Here is a 24,437-nt window from a genome sequence, read left to right as displayed (position 1 = left end):
TAATCCTAGACAAAACCGGCGGTACATACAATTTGATTGCCAGCAAAAATGTTAACGTGATTTCAATTTTAAGTGTCACGCTTCAATCCCAAGTTTCATTCCATGCCACACAGAATAAATATATTACTCAAATTACTAGGAGATTAACAATTGCAGAGTCAAAATAATCAATAAACCTGGGGAACAATATTCTGCATTGCCCAGTCTGGACCAAATTCTTCCGCAAGGCGCTTCAAGTTGTTAGCAGCAGCTTCACGGATTGAGTGAACCTACAATAAACACCCGGGGTAGTGAAGGGGAAAAACTCAGAGTAGTCAATTATCTCAATAATTCACATTTTTTCCCCAGGATGCTAAGACGACAGCTTTCTATACTTTGGACGGACGGACTTGCTTAGAGCAATGAGATTTATCACGCAGCAGGAACAAAATTATTTCCAATATGACTTAAAAGTTACAACTAACCAAATCTTGTAACAGAACGTAAATGAAAAAAACTAACGTACACCTAGTTAACATGAAAACTAAGACAATAAAATATCAAGGATGGAACAAATGTACAAGCAGCAAAATTGTGATGAACATTGTGGTGCATAACTCATTATTGATATGCAAACCAGTATTACACAAACCTTATCTTGCAACCACTGCATGCACAAGGCACCAAGTTTGTCATCAAAAAACCCTACACCCAATTGGCTAGCCAGTAATGGTATATACTCTATAATTGCAAGCCGGACCCTCCAATGTCTATCCTCAGCAAGCTCTACAATTGCTGGTAATAAGGATTGAGAAAGCAGATCAATTCCAATAACCTGCACATCCACCAAGCAAAAAAGAAGGGGAGGGTGAATGTTAAGCTTTAAATAACGAGGTTGAGCACCGTGCCAAAAGAATGTTAAGCAAGACTAGAAATAGGATACATATTTTTCACAAGTAGACAGATTAAATACCAGGAACCAAACTCCTGGGCTTCAACATACCTGATTCACTTGATCAAGCTTGCTGATAATGTTCAGGCGCACATCAGGAAATTCATCCTTCAGAAGAGAGAGAAAAATTGGAAGGAGCTGTTCAATTGTCGCATCCTGCAATAACCACAGAATGAGATCTTAAAGCTCAATGCAGGGTAGGAAGATCAATTGCACATTTTGGAACACTTGTCGAAATCAGGAAAGTAGAATCTTTGACCTGGTTATTCAATCAAGCTGGTCAATTAGGGATAGATTAGGAAAGTAGTTTATTTTTCAAAATAAAGAGATTCCTTGAAATAAGGATCTCCTTCAATTAAGGGATTTCTATACCTAATTCGGTGGTATGCTTTCCCTATAAAGTCTTGTAAATATTGTATAGAATTATTAGAGCAATAAACAATTTTTCTGCCCTAGAAACCTACATGGTATCAGAGCCAGGTTATCTTCCTCTCCTTGATGGCTGAAACGGCCGTTACTGAGGAAAGGAGATCCTCGGCTTCGTCTAAGGCAGAGAGCTCTACTTTTGGTGCCATACAGAACCACCATGAATCACGGGGGAGATTCCTCTCACAATTCGTTCCAGTTAACCCCACACAAACTGAATGGGAAGTACCTGGAATGGGCGCAATCTATGAAGTTGGCTATAGACAGTAGGGGAAAGCTTGGCCATTTGACTGGAGATGTGGAAAAACCTAAGGCAGGAGACTCGAAACTGAACGCATGGACGTCTGAAAATTCCTCGGTCATCACTTGGCTGATTAATTCCATGGAGCCGATATCTCTTTCTTCCTACCGTTAAAGATGTTTGGGAGGCAGTTAGGGAGACTTATTCTGATGCTGAGAATTTCTCACAAATATTGAATTAAAATTTAAGTTGTGGAAGTCTAGACAAGGTGAACGTGAGGTTACTGCCTATTATAATGAAATGGTTTCCCTGTGGCAAGAACTAGATCAATGTTACAATGATGAGTGGAATTGTCTAACAGATAGTGTGAGATTTATGAAAAATGAAGAGAATGACCGAGTGTACCTTTTCTTAGTAGGTCTGAATCAGGATTTTGATGAGGTTAGGTCTCAGATTCCTGGAAAAAAAAAAAAACCACTACCTACTCTTCGGGAAGATTTTTCTGAAATTAGGAGAGAGGAGACTAGGAGGAAGGTTAGGCTGAAAATAGATTCAGATGTGAAACCTGCTAGTGCCAACTCTGCTTTTGTTTCCATGAGGAATGATTCTGAGAATGATAGGAAGAAAAAACCCTGGTGTGATTATTGCAAGAAACATTGGCATACACGTGAGACTTGTTGGAAAATCCATGGGAAGCCTCCAAATTGGAAGAAGAAGAATGCTACAGATAACTGTGCTTTCCAAGCGTCCAGTGAAGAACAAGGGCAGCAAAGTACTCCAGAAGCGCTTCCTTTCACAAAGGACAAGCTAGAGCATTTGTACAAACTCCTTCAATCTCCACAACTTCGAGTAAATCCACCAAATCCTTCTAGGTAACCCTGCCTATATTTTTTTCAGTGTAATCCTAGCCAAAACAGCGCCTGGATTATAGAGTCAGGAGCAATTGACCACATAACAGGTTGTTCCCAATTTTTTTCCACCTATACTCCCTGTGTAGGAAATAAAAAAATTAGAATAGCTGATAGCTCTCTCTCGGCAATTGCTGGGACATGAACTGTTGAGATAACCCCTTCTATAATCTTGCATGTTGTCCTCCATGTTCCTAACCTTTCTTGTAAACTTGTGTCTATTAGTAAAATAACTAATACTCTCAATTGTCGTGCTATTTTTGATTCCTCTGTGTGAGTTTCAGGAAATGGTCTCGGGGAGGACGATTGGTAATACTAGGGAAAGTGGAGGACTCTTTTTTCTTGAAGATGGAACCAACTCTGGACAACAAGTTCAGAATACTTGCTTGAACTCTATTTCTGTTTGTAATAATGTTATGCTTCGGCATTATAGACTAGGACATCTAAGTTGTTATTATTTAAAACACTTGCTGCCTGATTTATTTAGAAATAAAAGTTCATCTTCTTTTTAATGTGAAATTTGTGAATTAGCAAAACATCACCACTCTTTTTTTTCCTTCCAGACCATATCTATTTTCAAAACCATTTATGTTAATTCATAGTGATGTTTGGGGACTATCTAGAGTTTCAACAGCGTTTGGAAAAAAGTTGGTTTGTCAGTTTTATTGATGATCATACACGGCTTAGTTGGGTTTATTTATTAAAAGATAAATCTGAGGTGAAGGAGATTTTTCAAGTGTTTTATACAATGGTTGAGACACAATTTCAAGAAAAACTCAAAGTGTTTAGAAGTGATAATGGAAAGAGAATACTCTAATGAAGTCTTAGGGGATTATTTTTAAAAAAAAAGGGGATAGTACACATGTCCGGATACTCTCCAACAAAATGGGATAGCTGAACGGAAAAACAAACATATTTTAGAAGTCACTAGGGCGTTGTTATTGACTAATAATGTTCCTAAGTATCTTTAGGGAGAAGCACTTTTAACTGCAACATACCTTATAAATCGCGTGCCTAAAAAAACCTTGAACTTTATTTTTAGAACACCTATAAGTACTTTTAAAGATGTTTTTCCCACTTCAAAGTTGACATCTGACTTACCTTTGAAAGTATTTAGGTGTAGTGCATTTATTCATATACATGACCAGAACTGTGGGAAGTTAGATCCCCGAGCTAGGAAGTGTGTATTTGTAGGCTATGCTCCAACTCAAAAGGGGTACAAGTGTTACGAACCCAGTTCAAAAAAAGTGAAAAAATGTTAAATTAGATGTCACTTTTTTTTAGAATCAACCGTTTTTTGGTACTCATCTTCAGGGGGAGAGCATAAGTGAAGATTTTTCTGATTTTTTTGACACCTTTGATATTGTTCAACCTGTAACAAAAGGTCCTAGTTTCTTCATAAATACGGAACTGAGTGATTTAACTAATGAAGATTTGAATTCTAGAACTACAGAGCCATCTCATGATATTGGTAGACATGGAAATGGAGAATAAACAGGTACAAAAGAACTACTTGTTTACTCAAGAAGGAAACAGAATCAAGGAAATGAGACTGAAACCTCCCAACACTGTCAAGAGTCTACACCTCAGGCCATTCAGAACTCCATCGATGTTCCAGGTAATTCTCACATAGTTCCCACTCACATAAGTTTACCTAATCCTAAGCCTATTCAGTCCGAACCTAACATATATGAGCTTGATCTTCCAATTGCTCAACATAAAGGTGTTAGAAGTTGTGTAAAGTATCCCATGTCCAATTTTGTTACCTATAAAAATTTGTCACCAGTGTTTTCCGCGTTTATCTCACAATTTTCTAGTGTGGAGATTCCAAAGAATGTGCATGATGCTCTAAAGGTTCCTAAATGGAAGGCAGCTATCCTTGAGGAAATGAGGGCTCTTGAAAAAAATGGGACATGGGAATTGCCTAAGGAAAAGAAGGCAGTTGGCTACAAATGGGTGTTCACAACCAAATAAAGATCAAATGGATCCTTAGAAGATACAAGGCACGCCTAGTAGCTAAAGGGTTCACTCAAACGTATGGTATTGATTATCTTGAGACTTTTGCACATGTGGCAAAACTGAATACTATTAGAGTGCTCTTAACAGTTGTAGCTTATCTAAACTGGCCACCTCAACAACTAGACATGAAGAATGCATTTCTCAATGGTGACTTAGAAGAAGAAGTTTACATGGATCCACCTCCAAGCTTTGAGGAAAAATATGGATCAAAGGTATGTAAACTAAAAAAATCCTTATACGGCTTGAAACAATCACCACGAGCTTGGTTCAGAGGTTCACTCAGTTTGTGAAGAAGCAATTATATGCTCAGGGACAGGCAGACCACACCATGTTCACAAGGCATTCAACTGATGGGAAGATAGCTGTTCTTAGAGTGTATGTTGATGATATCATTCTCACTGGGGATGACACAATTGAAATGGAGCGGTTAAAGCAGTGTCTAGCATCCGAGCTCAAAATCAAAGACTTGAGTTCACTAAAGTACTTTCTTAGTATGGAGATAGCTCAATCAAGAAAAGGAATTGCAGTGTCGCAAAGGAAATATGTGATGGATTTGCTTAAAGAAACTGGAATGAGTGGATGTCGTCCTGCCGAAACGCCAATTAATCCAAATCATAAGTTTGGAAACAAAGAAGGGAATCCAGTAGACACAGCCCGATATCAGAAGCTAGTTGGAAAACTAATTTACTTGTCACATACACGACCATACGTGGCATTTGTCGTGAGCTTAGTAAGTCAATTCATGCATTCTCTTCATGAAGAACATTCTTCAGTCTACCGCATTCTTAGATACTTGAAGAACTCTTCAGGAAAGGTTTATTTTTTGGCAAGAGTGAACAGCGAGTACTGAAGCATACACAGATGCAGACTGGGCAGGATCAATTTCAAATAGGAGGTCCACATCAAGCTATTGTACGTTTGTATGGGGAAACTTAGTAACTTGGAGAAGTAAAAAACAAAATGTAGTGGCCCGTAGTAGTGCTGAAGTAGAGTATAGATCGATGGCACATGGAATTTGTGAAATGTTATGGCTCAAATGAATCTTGAACGAACTAAGAAGACTTGTGACCATGCCTATTAAGTTGTACTGCGATAACAAGGCAGCCATTAGCATTGCCCACAACCCAGTCTAACATGACAGCACAAAACATGTTGAGATTGACAGGCATTTCATAAAAGAGAATATTGAAGCTGGAGCTATTTGTATGCCATTTGTCCTAACATCACAACAAGTGGCCGATATTCTTACCAAGAGATTATTCAGACCTAGCTTTGAGGCAGTGTTTTAAAAAGCGCCTGAGGCGCACGCCTTGAGGCGCGCCTCGTGGCGAGGCGTTGGAAAAGCGCCTCAACTCCTACGCCTCAGCCACTTGAGGCGCACGCCTTTGAGCGGCACCTCATGTAGTTAGTGAGGCGTACGCCCTGCTTGTATAGGGTTGTCAATGGGTTTTTTAACCCTAACTGAATTAGGCCCGCCGGCCCTAAAAGCCCAAATAACAGAGACTGTGAAAACATAACCTCTCCCTCTGCGAAATCTTCTCATTCTTTCGCACCTCTTTCGCCGACCACCATGCCTCCTTCGCAGCTCCTTCATCGACCGCCGTGCGCCTCCTTCTTCGCCGACCGCCGTGCGCCTCTTTCTTCTTCTTTCCCGGTGCCTTGCCTCCTTCTCCGCAAGGTTCCTTCACCTCTGCTCCAACCAGCTGCGACCGCATGAGACTTTACAAGAGGCTTCTAATCTCTTCTCGATTTTTTTTTTTTTTTCATTTTGAAGGCTCACTCTAATATGTATATTAAAAATTTTTATTCTTGTAGTTTTTAGAGAGGGAAAAAATATTTTTTCTTATTATACATTTGATAAAAGACTACTAGTATTTATAGGTAAGCATGACAACACTCTTGCCATTGAATCCCATAATTCTAGTAATAGATAAATCCTAACTTAAGAGATAAATACTAGATAATATGGAGATTTAGGATATCTCCTTATCTCCTTATTTAAAAAACAAATAAGAAGTTATCCTAATTTAAATTCTCTAATTTGACACTCCCCCTCAAGCTGCTGCATAGATATCTATCATGCCCAGCTTAGTAATAAGAAATTCATAGTTGGTTCTGAACAACCCCTTAGTAAGAATATCAGCTATTTGTTGTGATGTTGGAACAAACGGCATACAAATAGCTCCTGCTTCTTTCTCTTTTATTAAGTGCCTGTCGATCTCAACGTGTTTTGTTCTATCATGCTGCACCGGGTTATGGGCAATACTAATCGTAGCCTTGTTGTCACAGTAGTTTCATAGGCATCTCCATTGGTCGATTTAATTCTTCAAGGATCCTTTTTAACCACAACATCTCACATACTCCGTGAGCCATTGCCCGGTACTCAGCCTCTGCGCTACTTCGTGCTACCACGTTCTGTTTCTTGCTTCTCCAAGTAACTAGATTTCCTCATACATAAGTACAGTACCCTGATGTAGATCTTCTGTCTGTAACTAAGCTTGCCCAATCTGCATCTGCGTATGCTTCAATCGTCCTCTGCTCATTCTTCTTGGAGAAAAGTCCTTTCCCTGGAGTACTTTTTAAATATCTCAGAATTCGGTATACTGCCTCAAGGTGTTCTTCATATGGTGAGTGCCAAGGTTTTAAAAGGCGGAATCGGGCCTCGAGGCATTTTGCCTATACGAGGCAAGGCGTAAACCTCAAGGCGCTTTTAGGCGTAAGCCTCAAAAACTGCCTATAAAAAAATTTAGAAAAAAAAAATAATAGTAACAAAAACTAAATCCATACTTAATAATCATTAAAATCAAGAAATTTAACCAAATATCCACATAAAGACTAAATAATTATCAAATCCTAATATCATAAGGATCATAATGCACTTCTAAAAGCCTAATCTCCCAAGTCATCAATCAATAATCATCATCACTACTAAGAGAAGCATCAGCCAATTTAAATCTCTCATTGTCCACGAATTCTTGACTGTTAGTGTCAAAATCACAGTCTATCCACTCTTCTTCTTCATCCTTTTACACGATCTCCTTGCCTCTATCACCTAATAATAAAAATTAAACTTAAGTTACTATCTCTTATATGATAATTAGAAAAAATAATAGAGAAGACAACTAATAATTCATACGGCATATCTTACCACTAACCTGTCCTCTTCTTTTAGAGCTTTTTTGAGCTCTAGTAGTAGTACTAGTACTTTCTCCATCCTCAAAAAGATCAATGTCAAGATTGTCAATTGCTTCCTCTATTTGAATTTCGCCTTCATTTTTATTTCCGGCTATCCATTCATCATCACATGGCAACTCATCAATAATTAAGGGATCCTCATCTTGCTGAAGTGCCTTTTTTTTCAAATGTCGATCTTTTAGCTTCTTGTTTAACATGATGTAGACCAAGGAATTTATCTTTTGTGCAGTCAAGCGATTTCTTCTCTTGGTATGAACTTGGTTGTGGGTACTCCAATTGCGTTCACATCCCGAAGATGAACAAGTGAGACTCAAAACTCTAACTACAAAGCTAGCCAACTCTGGGGTACCATCTCCAAATTGGGACCACCAATCATCTGAATTTAAAATTGAGATGAAAATAATTGGTCAAACAATCTAAATTGTTTTATTACTCAAAATTAATAAGATAGTTTCTACTTACTAGGATTGCGTTTCATGTATGATCCTTGAGCTCGACGAAGGCCAAAAAACCCATTCTTCTGTTGAAATTCATCTAGTTGGAGGTCGGCCTTCTCTATATCATTTGGGTCCTTAAACATCCTATTCATGCAATGGTACAAACCAAGCTTGATCTCAGGATGGTTTGAAGGATTATCAGAGTATCGAATCCTTGGATTCAAGTAGTATGCCGCGGCATGTAAATGTTGATGCAACTGAAAATCCCATTTTTCGTCAATGATCTCCCAAATCTCCTTGTAGTCTTTCTCTTTACCTCCCAAGTTTTTAGCAATTTCCTCTTTTGCCTTGTCCATAGCCCCATATATAAATCCCATGGCGGGCATCTTTTCAGAGTCGATTACTCTCAACACCTTCACCATGGGTTGTGTAGACTTAAAAACATACCCAACAGCAGCCCAAAACTGATTATCCTTCATGACTATCTTTTTAAATTCTTTCCCATCCGGTTTCTTTGCATATGAACTACTGTTTCATTCCTCCGATACAAACATAGATTGTAGAGGCTACATTAGTCTATAGATGCACTCCAAAGTCAAATAGACAGTAGCAAATTTTGTTGCAGCAGGTCGAACAAGATCCCTTTTGGTAAACTTTCTCATCAATGATAACACCCAAGGGTGATTGTACACATAATTGCTAATTTTTTTTGCTTTCAACAAAGCCCTTTTATGTTGTGACAATTCTCCTAGTTTCTCAATGATCAAATCAATGCAATGAGCAGCACAAAGAGTCCAAAATAAGTGTTTTCATTTCTCCATTAGTTTTGCTCCAGCAGCCTTATAAGCACTTGCATTGTCAGTCACAACTTGAACAACAAGATCTTCCCCAACTTCTTCAACAATCTCGTCAAGCATCTCAAACAATAGATTTGTATCTTTCTTTTTATCAGAGGCATCAACAGATCTCAAGAAAATAGTTCCATGAGGATTGTTGACTAAAAAGTTGATCAAACCTCTATTTCTAGCATCTAACCAGCCATAAGATAAAATAGAAACTCATGTTTGTTTCCAAGTCATTTTAACCTCCTCTACAAATTTTTCAATGGTAAGAACTTCTTCAAAATCCATGTTCTAAGCTCATGCATACTTGGGGGTACAAGACCTCTACCATAGTCGCCAATTGATCTACACATATTAAAATAGGAGGGGCTCCTAGCAATATGGAAAGCAAGTGCATTTTCATAAAAGAACCTACCAATGTCGAGACATACTCGAGAACGGGCGTCTTTTTCTTTTGATGTCGTTCTAAGGGAAGGTCTTTCCTTTGCTTCCTTATCATCCACATTGTTCAAAAACCTGTCCATGGGACCTCTAACTCCTCTATCACTAACCACTTGTGGCGATTGACAAGAGCCGACAAATCCATCACCATAATAAGACCCAACATCCACCATTTCTTCAAATTTCTGATGCGCTAACTGTTTTTCAACAGCCCACTTTAATTTCTTTCTTCATATCATCAGGAACCTTAGGACAAGGCTTTACATATGAGTGCAAGCAAGGTGTTCTTTCATCCTCTTAACACCTACTTTAATAATTTGATTGCAAAACACACATTGCAGGTAAACATAAGTCTTTTTTTTCATTTTCCGATGTAATTTCTTTTTCATATTTCAAAGCCAAATCCCGTCTCCTACTACGACTACCGTTAGCATTTTGTGGAGGTCTCATCCTAATTCCTAACTTAAACCAAAAAAAAAAAACCATAATTACAAGAGAAAAACAAACAATATAGCATATAGTTGTTTCTCTCATAAACACAGATAAGGAACATCAATGCATAAGAGTAAAAATCTTTTAACATATAGATAATCGAGTAAGCCTTCAAAATGAAAAAAAAAAAAAAAAAAAAAAAAAAGTTGAGTAGAAGGAACCTTGCGAAGAAGGAGGTGGCACAGCACTGGGAAAGAAGAAGAAGAAAGAGGCGCACGGCAGTCAGCGATGAAAAAGGAGGCGCACGATGGTCGGCAGTCGGCCGAAGAAGAAGAAGAAGAAGAATGAGCTGCGAAGAAGAACGAGTCTCTGGTATTTGGGAAGAGGCGCGAAAGAATGAGAAGATTTCTCAGAGGGAGAGGTTATGTTTTGAGTCTCTGGTATTTGGGCTTTTGGAGCCGACGGGCCCAATTCAATTAGGGTTAAAAAACCCACTAAAAATCCTATACAAGCAAGGCGTGCGCCTCACTAACCGCCTGAGGTGCTGCTCAAAGGCGTGCACCTCAAGTGGCTGAGGCGCACGCCTCAACTCCTACCCTCTGAGGCGTAGGAATGGAGGCGCTTTTCTAGCGCCTTGCCACGAGGCGCGCCTCTAGGCGTGCACCTCAGGCGCTTTTAAAAACTTGGTGAGTGCATAAACTGACTTACCATAATAACTGCGAATGCAATATCCGGTCGGGTGTGGGATAAATAAATTAATTTTCCTACCAACTTCTGGTACCGAGTTGTATCTACAGGATTTCCATCCTTAGTATCTCCTAGCTTCTGATTAGGATCCATTAGAGTATCAGCCGGTCTACACCCACTCATTCCGGTTTCTTTGAGAAGATCAAGAATATATTTTCTCTGTGAGACAATGTTAGGCCTCCACCCCTTAAGTTTGTATATGCTAGGAGAAGGAAGAAGGGTAGTCAGGATGTGGCAAGGATTAAGCAGGGGTAGTTTCAGGATTTAACTAGGATGGACTGGTGGGAAGTTGTTACGATTGGGGATCTGAGTATGTGAGGATCCCGAGAGTCTGTTATGGGGAAAACTGAGAATAAATAGAGGAGAGGATAAGAGAGTAAGATATCGAGAATTTGGTTGAGAGTCATTGAGTCTGTAGGAGGCTTGGGGGGTCCTCGAATTCCCTTCCATCTTTCATTCTGTAGTTCTTTCCAATATCAATAATAGGAACCAGACCCTTTTTTTGGTTAATTTTCCTTCATTCGGTTGTAAAACTCCTACTGAACCACGAGGATCCTAACAATTTGATATCAGAGCCCTACGATCCATGGCGAACTAGGCAGACCGAGTGGCCTCTATGGAGAGGAGGTTGAACAGCTTTCAAGATTCGTTGCAGGAGATTGGGGATAGCGTGGAGCTGATGCCGAGTTTGCAGGGGGAGGTTGAATCCCTGGGAACGCGAACGGGTGAGATGCAGGGGAATATGGCCACGATGGGAGCCCAGATCGAAGGGATCTAGGGGACGATCACGAGGTTGGAAGAGTTTCTGGTAAGGCAGGCGCGTGCTCCACCCCCACCGCCACACCGACCCGGGGAGGACCCATCCCCTCCAAGGCAAGCACGGGATGGCCACACTCCGCCGGGTCGGGAACTGGTGCGACCAGCACGGGGGAGGCTCAGTCCCCCGCGGAGGGAACCGGTCAGAGGCAGAGTCGGGCCTCCTCGTTACGGATCTCCGGTGAGACCTCGAGCACGGGGAGAACACAGGGGAAAGAAATTGGAATTACCGCTGTTTCAAGGAGAAGATCCTCATGGCTGGGTGTCTAGGGCCGAACATTATTTCACCATAAACGACGTAGACGAGGGCGACATGGTACTGGCGGCATCGGTTTGTATGGAGGGAAAAGCTTTGGGATGGTTCCAGTGGCTGGACGCATAGGAACCGTTCGCGGATTGGCGGGATTTGTGAGAGGCCCTCCTACACCGATTTAGCGGATCACGCGAAAAAGACCCGACGGAAAAGCTGATGGCGATCCGGCAAGGAGGACGAGTGGCAGAGTACCGGGAGGAGTTTGAGACTCTGGCGGCGACTTTGCAGGAAATCCCCGAGAAAGTATTTAGGAGTGCTTTCTTGAATGGTATGAGGGATGATATAAGGGCAGAAGTAAAAATGCACCGACCCAGGAATTTGGTAGAAGCCATGGACTTGGCTCAGCAAGTGGAGGACAGGCTGGAAGCAATGGATCGGATCCGGAGGGCTCAGGCGGGTCGGGGCACCCGTTCGGACTATGGAGGTAAGTCGGGTTATATTGGCTACCCTAATTATTCTGATTCCACCGAGAGCTCACTTCGATCCCAAACACCGTGTGAGACCTACCCAGCGCCGAAGGTCCGAGATCCTCCGATGGGGCCGACCAACCCGACGGCCAGCGGTAGCCCAGCTTTCCGGCGGCTTTCCTTCAAGGAGATCCAACAGAAACGAGCGCGGGGGTTGTGTTACAGGTGCGACGAAAAATTCAATCCAGGGCACCATTGCAAACTCCGACAATTACAGGTATTGCTTGCCGCCGAGGATGACTCGGGACGAAAGGGGGGTCACCTGGAGGAAGGGGAAGCAACGGTGGAAGATGAGGAGGTGGGAGAAGAGACCGCCGCCTTGTCGCTAAACACTATTCGGGGGTTCACGACTGCGAAGACTATGAAACTGCGAGGGACGATCAGCGGACTGGAAGTCGTCGTGCTAGTGGACAGCGGGGCGTCTCACAGTTTCATTTCGACCCGCCTGGTACATAACCTTGCTATTCCCACGAGTCATCAGTCAGGCACAAGATACAGGTGGGGAATGGGATAAGTTTCCAGCATATTGGAATTTGCCGTGGTGTACGAGTACTCATCCAGGGGCAGTGGGTCATCAAGGATTTTTTTCTGTTTGAACTGGGGAGTGCGGACCTAGTGTTAGGGGTGACATGGCTCAAGACGATGGGGGAAGTACGGGCCGACTGGGCGAAGTTCACTATGAAATTTCAGAGGAATGGGGAGTGGATCAGCTGGACAGGGGACCCTTCCTTAAGCTGCTCTCCGGTGAGTCTCCGTGCTATGGCTCGTTCGTGGAGCCCAGGGGAGATAGGAGTACTATTGGAGCTTTGTTCGGTGGAGGCTGGAACACCAGACTCGGTATCACTCCCCATGGACGCCAATTGCGAGAGACTCATCCATGAGTTCTCCGAGGTCTTTGACACACCTAGAGGTCTACCCCCTCGATCGGCAAGAGAGCACGGAATCATCCTGCAGGCCGGTGCTTCCCCTCCAAACGTAAGGCCATACAGGTACCCTCACATACAGAAGGCGGAAATCGAGAGGCAAGTCTCGGACATGCTAATATCAGGTATAATTAGACCTAACTGTAGTCCTTATTCCAGCCCAGTTCTGTTGGTTAAAAAGAAGGACGGCAGTTGGAGGTTCTGCGTGGACTACCGGGTGCTAAATCAGTTGACGGTGCCCGACAAATTTCCAATTCCGGTGATCGACAAACTTTTGGATGAGCTACAGGGAGCTAAGGTATTTTCCAAGCTGGACTTAACCACAGGTTACCACCAGATCAAAGTCAGGGAGAGGGATGTCCAGAAAACAGCATTCCGAACTCACGAGGGCCACTACGAATTTCTCGTCATGCCTTTTGGTTTGACCAACGCTCCCGCCACGTTCCAGTCTTTGATGAATTCGGTATTTAGGCCTTACCTTCGTAAATTCGTTTTGGTTTTTTTTTATGATATTCTCGTTTATAGCCAATCTTGGGAGGCCCACTATGACCATTTGCGACAAGTGCTGGCAGTGTTACAACAGGAGAAGTTGGTTGCCAATTATAAAAAGTGTACTTTTGGCCGGGAACAGGTAGAATACCTAGGCCATGTGATTTCCGCAAGAGGGGTTTCTGCTGATCCTTCCAAAGTCAAGGCAATGTTGACTTGGCCATCCCCGCGGAACATTCGCAAACTTCGTGGATTCCTGGGCCTTACCGGCTACTATAGACGATTTGTGCAGGGGTACGGGTCCATAGCACGACCTCTGACCGAATTACTCAAGAAGGGAACGTTCGGTTGGTCAGACTTAGCCGAAAGGGCTTTCCTCCACTTGAAGAAAGCAATGACAGAGCTGTCAGTGCTCGCCATGCCGGATTTCACTAAGTCATTTGTCCTTGAGACAGACGCGTCAGGTGGAGGCGTAGGGGCTGTTCTTATCCAGGACGGGAGACCAATTGCTTACTTTAGTAAGGCATTGTCGGCCAATTCTCGACTGACCTCGATATATGAGCGCGAACTTCTCGCCATAGTGCTCACTGTCCAGAAATGGTGCCACTACCTCATGGGAAAGCACTTTGTAGTTCAATCGGACCAGCAAAGTTTGCGGCACTTGTTGGATCAACGAGTCCTGCCACCAGAGCACCTCCGGCTAACAGTCAAGTTACTAGGATATGACTTCGAAGTACAATATAAACAAGGGGCTTCTAACAAGGTGGCAGACGCATTATCACGGAGGGGAAACGACCCTCCTCTTACTTTTTTTGCCTTATCTATCAATCATCAGCTGAACGCCAAGGGACTCTTAAGGGAGCAACGCGCCGACGCCAACTGCAAGGATACCATAGAGCGAGCCCTCCAAGGTCAACCACTCCCGGAAGGCTATTCCCTCCACCAGGACTTACTATTCTTTCGTGGCCGTGTTGTGTTACCACCCTCATCAAGTTAGGTCTCACGCATCCTGCACGATTATCATGACTCGGTGGTAGGCGGCCCCTCAGGATTTTTGCGTACCTACAAGCGGATTTCAGCGGCTTTCTTTTGGAATGGGATGAAGAAGACTATCAAGGATTATGTCTCTTGTTGCTCCACCTGCCAGCACGCCAAAACGGAGGCCTTATCACCCGCAGGTTTGCTGCAACCGCTGCCCATTCCACAGCAGATCTGGGAGGACATATCTATGGATTTCATTGGAGGCCTTCCCAAATCCAAAGGTATGGATACCATATTTGTGGTCGTTGATAGGTTATCCAAGTACGCTCACTTTTGTCCATTGGCGCACCCTTATTCCGCTACACAGGTTGCCACCTTGTTCCTCTGGGACATAGTCCGTCTACATGGATTTCCCCATTCCATTGTAAGTGATCGAGACTCTATTTTCATGAGTCTCTTTTGGAAGGAGTTGTTTAAATTGCAGGGGGCAAAGTTGCACCCAAGCACCGCGTACCACCCACAAACGGATGGCCAAACCGAAGTGACCAACTGTTGTTTGGAAACTTATCTTCGTTGTTTTGCGTGCGACAAACCACGACAGTGGCTCGCCTTCTTACCGTGGGCAGAGTATTGGTTCAATACAACGTATAACGCTTCCATTAAACGCTCCCCCTTTCAAGTGATCTACAGTGGTGACCCTCCTGCCTTATACCGCTTCATAGATGGCTCGACAGCAGTCCAAGCGGTTAAGGTGCAGCTCCAGCAGCGCAACCAGATGTTGGACGCACTCAAGCATCACCTCCTGCTGGCTCAGAACCGCATGAAGAAGTTTGCGGACAAACACCGTAGGGAGGCCCAATTTTCACCCGGAGACATGGTGCTCTTGAAACTCCGTCCTTACTTTATGGACCTTTTCCAATCCTCGAGCGTGTGGGACAGGTGGCTTACCGCCTTGACTTACCAGCGACAGACAAGATACATCCGATTATTCCACGTGTCCCAGCTGAAGGCTTTCCACGGTCTTCCTCACCAGGGGCAACCCCTTCCTGCACAGTTGACTGAAGACTTGGAGCTCGTCGTACAACCGGCTGCGGTTTTGGATTCTCGCACTGTCAGTATTGGTGGACATCAAGTACCCGAGGTGTTAGTCTAATGGGCAGGCTTACTAGTGTGGGATGCTACGTGGGAACCCCTAGCCACGATCACGGAGCAGTTCCCGACTTTCAACCTTGAGGACAAGGTGCTGCTTCAGGAGGAGGGTAATGTTAGGCCTCCACCCCTTAAGTTTGTATATGCTAGGAGAAGGAAGGATAGTCAGGACGTGGCAAGGATTGAGCTGGGGTAGTTTCGGGATTCAACTAGGATGGACTGGTGGGAAGTTGTTACGATTGGGGATCCGAGTATGTGAGGATCCCAAGAGTCTATTATGGGGAAAACTGAGAATAAATAGAGGAGAGGATGAGAGAGTAAGATATCGAGAATTTGGTTGAGAGTCATTGAGTCTGTAGGAGGCTTGGGGGGTCCTCGAATTCCCTTCCACTTTCATTCTGTAGTTCTTTTCAATATCAATAATAGGAACCAGACCCTTTTTCTGGTTAATTTTCCTTCATTCGGTTGTAAAACTCCTACTGAACCACGAGGATCCTAACAGACAACAATACCCTTTTTTGAACGAGCCACTTCCATTCCAAAGAAGTATCTTAGAGACCCCAAGTCTTTAATCTCGAACTCTGAAGCCAGTCTTTCCTTTAGCCGATTCATTTCAGTAGCATTATCCCCAGTAAGAATAATATCATCCACATATACTATCAAAACTGCAATCTTTCCATCATTGGAGTGCTTCATGAACATAGTGTGATCACTGTGAGCTTGAACATAGCCTTGATTCTTTATAGATCGAGTGAATCGTTCGAACCAAGCTCTTGGAGATTGATTACTTGAGCCCGTAAAGTGATTTCTTTAGCTTACATACCTTGGATCCAAAGTGTTTGTCAAATCCCGGTGGTGGATCCACATACACTTCCTCCTCCAATTCTCCATTTAGAAACGCATTCTTCACATCTAACTGTTGAAGCGGCCAGTCGAGGTTTGCTGCAATTGAAATGAGTACCCTTACGGTATTTAACTTTGCTACTGGAGCGAAGGTCTCGAGATAATCGATGCCGTAGGTTTGAGTAAAACCTTTGGCCACCAACCGTGCCTTATACCTTTCGAGGGATCCATCTAAGTTATACTTGATGGTAAACACCCATTTGCACCCTACTACTATCTTCCTCTCGGCAAATCCATCACCTCTCACGTGTGATTTTTCTCAAGAGCACTCATCTCTTCAGAAATAGCCTTTCTCCACTCAGGAACCTGTAAAGCCTCCTGTACACTCTTTGGTATTTCCACAGAAGATATATGTGAAGTAAATGCAAAAAACAAAGGAGAAAGATTTTTATAAGATACATAGTTAGACATGGGATGTTTGGTACAAGACCGTACACCCTTGCGAGTAGCAATAAGGACATTAAGATCATCAAAGGACTCGGGACTAAGATTAGAGACGGACTGGACAGGTTGACACTGATCAGGTTGATTGGTACCTGGATACTCAGATGAGTTTGGTTCTTCCCTTGGTTTGGACTCATGGCCTTGTAGAGGATTGAGACCTTGTTCCTTTGATCTTTGTTTCCTCCTCGAGTAAACCAAGAGTTATGGACTCTTATTACTTGTTTTGTCTCTATTCCCTGTGCTACTGCAATCCAGGTTTTCAGTATTTAAAACATCTATTGTTTCGCTCAAAGAATCAGCATTATTTCCACTCTCATTTTCAGGTTGTAAATCCGAGTTTGTTGTAGTCTTATTATTAGGATTATTCGGATGGACAAAATGGATTGAATTGGTTGATTCTATTTCAAACAGATCATTAACTTCTCTTGCATCTTCTCTTGTGTTCTCCCCCTGAAGATGAGTAGCAAAATATGGTTTGGATTCGAAAAACGTTACATCCATGGTGACAAACATTTTTTTTGAAATTGGATCAAAGCATTTATATCCTTTTTGAGTAGAAGCATATCCTACAAAAACACATTTTTTAGCCCTAGGATCAAGTTTGCCCCAGCTATGATCATGAATATGGACAAAGACAGTGCACCCAAATATCTTTAAAGGTAACATAGATGACAGCCTAGATGTAGGATAGCAACTTAGGAACACTTGTAAAGGCGTTTTGAATTTTAATATCCTAGTGGGCATCTTGTTTATGAGATATGTAGCCGTTAGAATAGCTTCACCCCAAAGGTATTTAGGAACTTTATTTGTGAAATGTAAAGCCCTAGCTACTTCCAAAACATGTTTATTTTTGCATTCGGCTATTCTATTTTGTTGAGGGGTATCATTACAAGAGCTTTGGTGAACTATGCCTTTTTCTAAGAAAAATTTTCTTAAGACCTTATTAAAATACTCTTTTCCATTATCACTATGAAAATTTTGAATTTTAGTTTGAAATTGTGTCAACGCCATAGTATAAAAATTTTTAAAGACTTCTTCCACATCTAATTTTTCTTTTAGTAGATAAACCCAGCTTACCCTTGTGTGGTCATCTATAAAGGTGACAAACCATTTTTTCCCAGTGGGTGTTGTGATTCGTGAAGGCCCCCAGACATCACTGTGTATTAATGAGAATGGTTTTGAAACTTTATATGGCTGTGATGGGAATGAGGTACGATGATGTTTAGCTAACTCACAAAATTCACACTGAAATGAGGACATATTTTTGTTTCTAAACAAAGTAGGAAATAAATATTTTAAATATTGAAAACTTGGATGGCCTAACCTATAATGCCATAGTATTATTTCATCACTACTAGCAACCGAAATAGATTCAAGACAAGTACTATGTGCTAGCTTTCTAGACTCGGATCCGCCTTCAAAGAAATAGAGTCCATCAATCTCTCTAGCATTGCCAATCGTCCTCCCCAAGGTTAGTTCTTGAAACTCACAATAAGAAGGATAGAAATTAGCTCGAGATTCATGATCATGAGTTATTTTGCTTATGGATAGGAGGTTACAAGATAAATTGGGAACATGAAGAACATTATGAAGTGTGATGAAAGGAGAAATTATGACTGATCCTGTCCCAGCTATAGCCGAAAGGGATCCGTCTGCAATTTTGATTTTTTTGTTTCCTGTACACGGTTTATAGGTAAAGAATAATTTTGAAGAACCAGTCATATGATATGTGTCTCCTGAGTCAATGATTCATGGGCATGACATATTTGATTTTATACTAGAAAGAGCTGCAGTGAGAAAATTACCCTTTTTAGCAAAAGAACAAGAAGGGTTTGAGAATTGTGGAGATTGAAGGAGTTTGTACAGGTGATCTAGTTGTTCCTTTGTGAATTGGGGTATCTCTGAATTGGTTTGTTGTTTCTGAGAATCTTCACTCATGGTCGGGAATGCCTTGCTATCACCTGCATTCTTCTTCTTGAAATTCTGGGGGTTGCCATGGAGTTTCTAACATGTCTCTTTTGTATGCCACGGTTTTCTACAGTGATTACACCATGGTTTTTTCTTCTTTTCTCCATCCGAATCAGGTCCTCTAAAGGTCAAAGCCGAGTTTTCTGCTTCCAGGTTGGGCCTCGGTTCTTGATTAGTCAACATCACCTTTCACCTAGCCTCCTCCCTCCTAACTTCCGAGAATACCTCTCTAATGGAAAGGCTTTCTGCCCAGCACCCTTCCTCTTACCTCATCCAAGTCCTGATTAAGTCCTGCTAAGAACACAAAAACTCGATCATTCTCCTCTCTTTTTTTGTGTCGTATACTATCAGTAGGACAGTCACATTCATCTTCATAGCACAAGTCTAACTCTTGCCATAATGTCACCATCTCATTGTAGTATGCGGTACCATCCCGATCTCCTTGTCTTTATCGCCATAGCTTCGATTTTAACTCGAAGACTTGTGAGGAGTTTTCCAGATCAGAGTTACATATCACGCACTGCTTCCCATACGTCTTTGGCAGTAGGTAAGAAAAGATGCGGCTTTCCAATTGCTGGCTCCATTGAGTTGATAAGCCACGCAATTACCAGTGAATTCTACGATCACCCATTTTTCAAGTTAGGGTCGTCCGCGGCTGGTTTGCTTACTTCTCCATTCAGGTGTCCTAGTTTGCCTCTGCCATCAATTGCAAGTTTTACAGACTGAACCCACTCTAGGTAATTTTTACCATTTAATTTGTGAACGGTAATTTGAAGGAAAGAATTCGATGTGGAAAAATCCATACCACTGTTTATGACAATGGTCTTGGATTGCACGCTCTCTGCTATGACTCCCGAGGAAGACGACTTGCTTGCTCCGGTCATGGCTGTTTTAACCATTAGGGTTTAACGTAGAAGGAAACCCTAGGCTCTGATACCATGTAGTTTATAGAGAGGGAAAAAATATTTTTTCTTATTATACGTTTGATAAAAGACTACTAGTATTTATAGGTAAGCATGACAACACTCTTGTCATTGAATCCCATAATTCTAGTAAATAGATAAATCCTAACTTAAGAGATAAATACTAGCTAATATGGAGATTTAGGATATCTCTTTATCTCCTTATTTGAAAAACAAATACTCCTAACTGGATAACAATAACCAGAAGTTATCCTAATTTAAATTCTCTAATTCGACAATTCTTATGCATTGATGTTTCCTTATCTGTGTTTATGAGAGAAACATAAACCATTTGTTACAGTTTTCATTTGAAGGCTTACTCTAATATGTGGGTCGTGTTACAAGTGACAAGTGCTATCTTTAGTTTCATAAATATGTAGGTCATGGTACAAGTGACAAGTGTTATTTTACTTCAGCAATATATGGGTCGTGTGTTACAAGTGATAAGGCTTAACAATCTTCAATTATATGTTATATTGTTTGTTTTTCTCTTGTAATTCTGGTTTTTTTTTTCGTTTTTAAGTTAGGAAATAAGATGATACCTCCACAACATGCTAGCGGTTGTCGTAGTGGGAGACGGGATCCGGCTTGGAAATATGAAAAAGAAATTACATCAAAAAATGACAAAAGGACTAATGTTTACCTCCAATGTGTGTTTTGCAATCAAATTATTAAAGGAGGTGTTAAGAGAATGAAAGAACACCTTGCTTGCACTCATAAGAATGTAAAGCCTTGTCCTAGGTTCTTGATGATGTGAAGAAAGAAACTAATGACTATATGAACAAGTGGGCTGCTGAAAAACAGTTTGCGCATCAGAATTTTAAAAAAATGGTGGATGTTGGCTCTTATTATAGTGATGGATTTGTCGACTCTTGTCAACCGCCACAAGTGGTTAGTGATAGAGGAGTTAGAGGTCCCATGGACAGGTTTTTGAACAATGTGGATGATAAGAAAGCAAACGAAAGACCTTCCCTTAGAACGACATCAAGTGAGAAAGAGGCCCGTTCTCGAGTATGTCTCAACATTGGTAGGTTTTTTTATAAAAATGCACTTGCTTTCAATATTGCTCGGAGCCCCTCCTATTTTAATATGTGTAGATCAATTGGCAACTATGGTAGAGGTCTTGTACCCCCAAGTATGCATGAACTTAGAACATGGATTTTGAAGGAGGAAGTACTTACCACTGAAAAATTTGTGGAGGATGTTGAAATGACTTGGAAACAAACAGGAGTTTCTATTTTATCTGATGGTTGGTCAGATGCTAGAAATCGAGGTTTGATCAACTTTTTAGTCAATAATCCTCATGGAACTATTTTCTTGAGATCTATTGATGCCTCTGATAAAAAGAAAGATGCAAATCTATTGTTTGAGATGCTTGATGAGATTGTTGAAGAAGTTGGGGAAGATCTTGTTGTTCAAGTTGTGACTGACAATGCAAGTGCTTATAAGGCTACTGGAGCAAAACTAATGGAGAAAAGAAAAAAAAAACACTTATTTTGGACTCCTTGTGATGCTCATTGCATTGATTTGATACTTGAAAAATTAGGAGAATTGCCACAACATAAAAAGGCTTTGGTGAAAGCAAAAAAGTTAGCAAATGTGTATAATCACCATTGGGTGTTGTCATTGATGAGAAAGTTTACTAAAAGGGATCTTGTTCGACCTGCTACAACAAGATTTGCTACTGCCTATCTGACTTTGGAGTGCATCTATAGACTAATGCAGCCTCTACAATCTATGTTTGTATCGGAGGAATGGAACACTAGTTCATATGCAAAGACACCAGATGGGAAAGAAGTGAAAAAGACAGTCATGAAGGATAATCAGTTTTGGACTGTTGTTGGGTATGTTCTTAAGTCTACACAACCCATAGTGAAGGTGTTGAGATTAGTCGACTCTGAAAAGATGTCCCCCTTGGGATTTATATATGGGGCTATGCACAAGGCAAAAGAGGAAATTGCTAAAAACTTGGGAGGTGAAGAGAAAGACTACAAGGAGATTTGGGAGATCATTGACGAAAAGTAGGATTTTCAATTGCATCAACATTTGCATGCCGCAACATACTACTTGAATCTAAGGATTCGATACTCCGATAATCCTTCCAACCATCCTGAGATCAAGCTTGGTTTGTACCATTGCATGAATAGGATGTTTAAGGACCCAAATGATCTAGAGAAGGCCGACCTCCAACTAGATGAATTTCGACAGAAGAAAGGGTTTTTTGGGCTTCGTCAAGCTCAAGTATCATACATGAAATGCAATCCTAGTAAGTAGAAACTATCCTATTAATTTTGACTAATAAAACAGTTTAGATTGTTTGGCTAATTATTTTCATCTTAATTTTAAATTCAGATGATTGGTGGTCCCAATTTGGAGATGATACCCTAGAGTTGGCTAGCTTTGCAGTTAGAGTTTTGAGTCTCACTTGTTCACCTTCGGGATGTGAACGCAATTGGAGTACCCACAACAAAGTTCATACAAAGAAAAGAAATGCACAAAAGATAAATTCCTTGGTCTACATCATGTCCAACAAGGAGCTAAAAGATCGACATTTGAAAAAAAAAGGCACTTTAGCAAGATGAGGATCCCTTAATCATTGATGAGTTGCCATCTGATGATGAATGGATAGCTGGAAATGAAAATGAAGGTGAAATTCAAAGGAATGAAGCAATTGACAATCTTGACATTGATCTTTTTGAGGATGGAGAAGGTACTAGTACTAGTACTAGAGCTAAAAAAAGCTCTAAAAAGAAGAGGATAGGTTAGTGGCTTGATATGCATTAGTAGTGATGATGATTGATGAGTTGGGCAATTAGGCTTTTAGAAGTGCATTATGAACTTTATGATATTAGGATTTGATAATTATTTAGTCTTTATGTGGATGTTTGGTTAAATTTCTTGTCTTTAATAATTATTAAGTATGGATTTAGTTTTTGTTACTATTATTTTTTTTTCTAAATTTTTTACAGGCATTTTTTTAGGCTTACGCCTCAAAGCGCCTTGAGGCTTACGCCTCGCCTCGTAAAGGCAATACACCTGGCCTCGTAAGGCAAAACGCCTTGAGGCTCGATCCCGCCTTTTAAAACCTTGCTTTAAGGTTCTTGTTAACAAGTTGGGCATGATAGATATCTATGCACCAACTTGAAGGGAGTGTCAAAATCAGGAAAGTAGGATCTTTGACCTGGTTATTCAATCAAACCGGTCAATTAGGGATAGATAGAAAGTAGTTTATTTTTTCAAAATAAAGAGATTCCTTGAAATAAGGATCTCCTTCAATGAAGGTATTTCTATACCTAATTCAGTGGTATGCTTTCCCTATAAAGTCTTGTAAATATTGTATAGAATTATTAGAGCAATAAACAATTTTTCTGCCCTAGACCTACAACACTAAATCAGCAATTTCTGTAATTCTTAATGCAATTTTTTTTTTTTTTTTTACATCACACTGAAAGGATAGGGTGATTCCAAAAGGATAATAAAAGCCCAATGTTCAATGATCAAGAGACATGCACCAAGAAGTCAGCTAAAAATCTATCAATATATTTGAAGGCATGGCCCTTTCTGAACTCTCACATATTGAAGGATAAGCATGATTTCTTCATCTTTTACTCCGTATATCATAAATTTGAACAATTTACAATTTTGAGGAAAATTAGCCATCAACCTCTTGAGATAAATGAGAAGCTAGTTAGCAGACCAAAACTCTCCTAATTTTCCCCCACTAAAGACATCTTTTAGCAGCAAACCTTGTCCACTAACATGTAGCAGATAACTCTATTAAGGACAACAGTAGAGACACCTGATACACAATAATCCCCCCAACCAAATTCCTCCAACAACAAAAGCCCAGGCCCAAAAAAAGAAAAAATGCAGAGGAGAAACGACTAAAAGAAAGGTGGTGATAGCTTATATCTGAACAAAGAATAAGGCGGACACCAATCTGAACAAAGTGTAGGTAAAACTGGGCAATGGCTCTGTGACTGACAGAAGATCCACTTCTGGATATTGTACTTTTTTCTATGGGGAAATTTGGTAACATGGAGAAGCAAAAAACAGAATGTGGTAGCCAGAAGTAGTGCAGAAGCAGAATACAAGGCAATGGCTCAAGGAATTTGTGAGATACTTTGGCTGAAGAAGGTGCTGGAAGACCTCCATGAACCTGTAGAACTACCCATGAAACTATTCTGTGATAATAAGGCGGCTATCAGTATTGCTAATAACCCAGTTCAACATAATCGTACGAAGCATGTAGAAATTGACAAACACTTCATAAAGGAGAAACTTAAAGATGGAGTCATTTGTGTACCATTCTTACCAACCACTCAACAAATTGCAAACGCCTTCACCAAAGGGTTGCAGAGATAGTCATTTGATTCATGTGTAAGCAAGTTGGGCATGATCAA

At 41.2% G+C, this 24,437-nt stretch overlaps 1 protein-coding gene across 3 annotated transcripts in view; it reads right to left on the bottom strand.

Annotated features, from left to right (window-relative positions):
- Window positions 1-24,437, bottom strand: part of LOC21391250 (serine/threonine-protein phosphatase 2A 65 kDa regulatory subunit A beta isoform) — a 29,164-nt gene that overhangs the window by 1,016 nt on the left and 3,711 nt on the right. For all 3 annotated transcript variants that reach the window (XM_024169743.1, XM_010104534.2, XM_024169744.1), the window contains 3 exons: window positions 983-1,087; window positions 632-814; window positions 177-269 (listed from right to left, as the gene is read on the bottom strand). In XM_024169743.1, coding sequence (XP_024025511.1) covers window positions 177-269; window positions 632-814; window positions 983-1,087 — 381 coding nt within the window. The remainder of the gene's footprint in view (window positions 1-176; window positions 270-631; window positions 815-982; window positions 1,088-24,437) is intronic.

The sequence above is a fragment of the Morus notabilis genome, unplaced genomic scaffold, assembly GCF_000414095.1.
Source record: "Morus notabilis unplaced genomic scaffold, ASM41409v2 Scaffold349, whole genome shotgun sequence".
In the NCBI taxonomy this organism is placed as follows: domain Eukaryota; kingdom Viridiplantae; phylum Streptophyta; class Magnoliopsida; order Rosales; family Moraceae; genus Morus; species Morus notabilis.
This window is presented reverse-complemented; position numbering and strand designations above follow the sequence as displayed.